Here is a 5,189-nt window from a genome sequence, read left to right as displayed (position 1 = left end):
ACAAAATTTACAGATAATGTATTCACCCCTTGTCATCCAAGATGTTCATGTCTTTTTTTTCTTCAGCCGTAAAGAAATTGTTTTTTGAGTTAAACATTTCAGGATTTTTCTCCATATAATGGAGTGGTATGGTGCCCTGATTTTGAACTTCCAAAATGCAGTTTAAATGCAGCTTCAAACGATCCGAAATGCAGTTGTAAACAATCCCAGCTGAGGAAGAAGGGTCTTTTCTAGTGAAACGATCAGTTATTTTCATGAAAAAAAATACAATTTAAATACTTTTTAATCTCAAACGCTCATCTTGTCTTGCTCTCCCTGAACTCTGTGTATTCTGTTTTAAGACAGTTAGGGTAAGTTAGGGAAAAACTCCAATTGCATTTTCTCCCTCAACTTCAAAAATCACTTCAAAATCATCCTACATCACTGCAGAAGTACCGACACAGTCTTTGCACAGTGAACATGCAAAGAAGATCAAACACCTTCAATAAAAAAGGTAAAACAGCAATATAAGACGATTTTGAAGTTGAGGAAGAACATGAGATGGGAGTTTTTCAACATACCCTAACCTAACCGATTGTTTTGCTAGATAAGACCCTTCTTCCTTGACTGGGATCATTTACAATCACATTTGGGATTGTTTGAAGCCGCATTTAAATTGCATTTTGGAAGTTCATTATCGGGGCACCATACCCGTCCATTATATTGAGAAAAATCCTGAAATGTTTCCCTCAAGACATGAACATCTTGGATGACAAGGGGTGAGTACATTATCTGTCAATTTTTGTTCTGGAAGTGGACTTCTCCTTTAATGTTCATCTTCTTTCTGCCATTAGCTGGAAAAACTTTGAGAACTTAACACCAACCTGCCCCAGTATGTCCTCGGAATTGCTGGATTTTGGCACCAGTGCTCCACTCCCAGCATGCAATGGTGTTGTCAAAAGACCCTGTCACCAGTTTCTGCTCATCAAATTTGACAGTGGCACAAGTGTGGGTCTGGATGCCGTAGACGCACTGCCCTGTGCGGACATCCCATAGTTTGGCTGACAGGTCATCAGAACCTAAGGGGAAGGACGTGTTTGATCAGTGCCCCACCAAACGTGACTGTCATTAAAAACAAGTAATATCTTCAGACTATTACCCATAGTTCACCAGAATTTAATGACTTACTTGGATTCCCTCACAGTATGTGTTGTTTTAATGCCGTGGAGTAAATATGGCTTTGTAAAAAGAACAAAACTTCAGCCATATTCAGTTCAGTTTATAAAAACCAAGATAGATAGCTTTACATAAACCAACTACTTCGGATTTCTAATTTCAGATTAACATATATGAATGCATGAATCCATACGGAGCACAATAACTTATTCAGCTCTACACTGGAGACTAAATTGAACTAATGTATGGGATAAAACACCATTTAATACTGCATGCAAAGGAAGTAGCGACAGATCCTTTCTGTAGTATTGTGGTACATCCGAGAGAAACAGATTATCGAAAATGGATGATTGGATGGAGGCAGCTCTGAATGCGAGTTTGAAGTCGATTTTTAACAAAAGGATGTTGGTGGAAATGAGTGAAGTCTGCCGCTTCACTGGAAAATTGAGCTATATTAGAAACTGGATTAAAAATTACAAGCTCAATGCCAAAACATATGCAGGCATGAATCATTCATGATAAGAACAATAAGATGCATTTAGAAATTAGTTAGGGATTTTATGGTGACTTTAACATCACAACAGATCTCATTTTGACCACACCCACTAGGACAGACAACTATAAAAATGACGCACCTGTGCAGAGGAGCCCATCCCGGTAGTAGAGAGCATATACCCGAGCACTGTGCCCAATGAGTGAGCTTGTCTCAAAAGCATCCTCCTCCCTTAGCTGCTTCATGCGCAGTTTGGCCTTTAGGTAAACACCTTTCCAGTGTGTCGCATCCTGGATGGACTCATCGATGCGCCAGCCCAGGTCTCGACACACACTCTGCCACACTTCTGTACAGGCATTGATGACTTTATTCCACTGCTTGCACACCAGACAGCAGGTAAGCAGGGTTTGGGGGTCCAGCCAGCGCAGCAGGTAGAAGGCCAGCTCTAATGGCAACAAGCGCAGGAAATCTCGCTTCAGCAGTGCTTCCAGCCTATTGGACAGGTGTCGCAGTTGGGCGGCGCCGCTTAGTGAGATAAGGTGGTCCAGCGATTGATTGCGCTGCTGGTCACTTAGCGCCAGGAAGGTGGTGGAAACCGACTCCAGCCACCCCTCGAAAGCCGCCTTTTCCATGGGCACATGAGGGCGTCTACCTGTTGACACATAAACTGATCAAATCAGACTTATTGCACTGCATTTGAAAAACAATGGAGTGGAATAAACAGTGCTTTGTATACAGAGTATAACAATACTACAGTTGCAGCACCAAAGGAAGTACGAAAAAAGAAAACACCTTCAGATTACATAATGGATGCCTATCAGGGAAAACGACCATATTCCATTCTGATGCAACCTTTGAGTAATGGTAATGTAATCTGCATAGCTTTAAATCGTATAAAACAGCATGCTGAGGTACTAATTTATTTGAAAAACCAAAACATGACGGAAAAGATTAAAATGTGCCTCACGCACAAAAACGAGAGATCTCCATGACTACTCGGCTGACATGCTTACACAGCTTTCTGCAGAGAAACTGACAAGCTGTCATGTAACAGGAATGCAGCTCTCTGGTTTCCAAACACACTTGCTAAAACACATTCGCTAGCTCGAAGGCCAAAAACTTGATAAAAAAATGCTCCTTTTTGCCCAAACCAGTCTTAAGAGCAGGACCAGCAGCTATACATTAATAATATACCTTATTAACTCAAGCTTAACGGTAATACTTGAATAGAGAAGACAAGAACGACTCACCATTTCCAGTAGAATCAGGGTGAGGAGAGCGCTAGCTAGCCGCGCTAGCTAACAGGTGTCAACGCAAATCGATTTCGCTTTACAAACGACAAACTTTAATTTTTGCTGTTGAGTCACAATCTGGCCTTGTCTAGTGACAATCTAATTTTCGCGACACAAAAACGGCGAAACTCTCCGCTAGCTGCCGTCAGGCAAATCTGTAGAGTCCTGAGCTAGCATTATAACATACAATATTTAAATCTAACGTAAACGGTTTGTTCTTAAAAATTCATTAGCTCTCTATTCGTTCACATTTTAACGGCTGTATTATTTTAAAACGTAATATCATACGTTAATTTAAAGTACATTTATTGTTGTTCTTTTCTGTTTGTGGAGTTAGCTAGCTAGGCTAAGACAGGGAGCCTCCGTTAGCAATGAGGAATTACAGCGACAGGAAGTAGCGGGACGAGCAATTTGACACGAGCGGGAGGAAGTCAGGGGGAGTGTCCGCCGCCTGTCACTTTTTCAAAACATTGAAAGAGTTTGCAGTACTTTAATACTGTATGCAAAATGCGATGAGACATTATGCATGAGTCTAATATGACTGAGTTTAAATATAGTTTATATATATATTTAGATATAGTTTTGATCGAGTTAGAAGTCACACAAATGTGTTTATATGGCGCACATCGTTTGATGGTCAACAGGGGACGCACTTTGATAACAAACTGTGAAGGTTAGTCATAAGCGGCGTGGTTGGTTAAATATTATTTAGTATCCAAATACTCTTTGTAATTCGTATATGCTTTACATTTTTTTTGGCGTGTTTAAAAGTAGTATTGTATGCTAAAATATAGCAAATCGGTAATACTGTAAAATAGTATTACAAAATATAAAATAGCTGTTTTCGAATTTAATGTATTAAAAACGGAAATTATTCTAGTGATGTAAAAGGTGAAATTTGCAGCATGAATTTTGAGTGTCAGAAATCATTCTATTTTGAAACATTTCTTATTATCAATGCTGAAAACAGACTACTGCTTAATATTTTTGCGGAATTCATGATATATATTTTGCAGGATGTTTTGAATATAACATTCTTATTATTAAATACAGAGCTGGGTGTATTGCTTTCAAATTGTATCCGATTCCGAATTACATGACAAAAATTGTAGTTAGTAATTTTAGGTAATATAATCAGAGTACTTTTTTATTACTTTCTAGCACATTTATCACAATGATTTAAACAGGATAATCTTTTTCATATTCATATAAAAAAGACAAAGAGTAAGAAAATATATTCCATCCATTGCTTGTAAAGGAACTGCAGGGAGTTTGTAAGTTTAAAGGAAAGCTAAAAAGCATAAAGCATAAATATGTCAAATTAAAATGATAACATCAAAATTATTGTAAAATAAAACATTTTATTGTTTACTTTCATGTTATTTGACCATTAACCTATGTCAGAAACTGTGAACATGCAAATGTGATACTTAATTATTAAAATATTTATTTTAAAATCTCAGGGGTACTTCAAATGTATTAGGTAAAAGAGTTCCTGCATTACATGTAAATAAGAAATAACCTTCCAACAAAAGCCCTTCCAAAGACATAGTAATACATGGCTAAATAAATCATGTGATAAATCAAATAAAAATGAATGTGCTCATCAGTAGCTGATGCACTGTTGAATCACTTCAGTGAATCACAAATGATTCTGCCTTTTGTGAATGTACACAAAACTGAAGATTTTCTGATTGTATATAAGCAGTAGGCTACTTTAGAATGGAACATTTAAATGAATCTTTTATTGCTATTGTTTGAATATTATGTAATCATGTAAACAATAAAAAAGTAACTGTAGTCTGATTATGAGTATTTTAAAATGTACCTTAATCTACTGACTACGTAATCCAGATTGCATGTAATAAGTTACTACCCAGTTCAGGTTTTAGCCTAGGATGTGCATATGTACAGAAAATACTGTATAAAGAACAAATGAATATGGATAAATAATGAAAATAAATTAAGGACATAAACACAAATCAATCTGAAAAATAGCCAGAAAGCCCTTGGTACATATGGTAGCATTCTCACAAATCTTAATTCTAAGCCTAGGAATATCAATGAGACCAAAGAGATGTGTTTGGATCCTAGCCTGAAAGCAGATAAGATATTTTTGATATATGCTTAGAGAAACAAGGTTCAGGGAGGAGTGTGAGTATTCAGAATTGCTGTGCATCTGTTGAACAGAGATAGTGTCCCTTCTGTATGTAAACACAAAACAGTCCCACCCTGCCATACTGATACCT

The 5,189-nt window shown here is 37.3% G+C and overlaps 1 protein-coding gene across 1 annotated transcript in view; it reads right to left on the bottom strand.

The window, feature by feature from the left end:
• fbxw2 (F-box and WD repeat domain containing 2) overlaps nt 1-3,335 on the bottom strand; it is an 8,531-nt gene extending 5,196 nt beyond the window's left edge. Inside the window, exons 1-3 of the mRNA XM_051109993.1 lie at nt 2,899-3,335; nt 1,791-2,300; nt 864-1,058 (exon numbers count right to left, since the gene is read on the bottom strand). Coding sequence (XP_050965950.1) covers nt 864-1,058; nt 1,791-2,280 — 685 coding nt within the window. The 5' untranslated portion in view covers nt 2,281-2,300; nt 2,899-3,335. The remainder of the gene's footprint in view (nt 1-863; nt 1,059-1,790; nt 2,301-2,898) is intronic.
• Nucleotides 3,336-5,189: the final 1,854 nt, after the last annotated feature.

This window comes from Labeo rohita, chromosome 5 (assembly GCF_022985175.1).
Source record: "Labeo rohita strain BAU-BD-2019 chromosome 5, IGBB_LRoh.1.0, whole genome shotgun sequence".
In the NCBI taxonomy this organism is placed as follows: Eukaryota; Metazoa; Chordata; class Actinopteri; order Cypriniformes; family Cyprinidae; genus Labeo; species Labeo rohita.
This window is presented reverse-complemented; position numbering and strand designations above follow the sequence as displayed.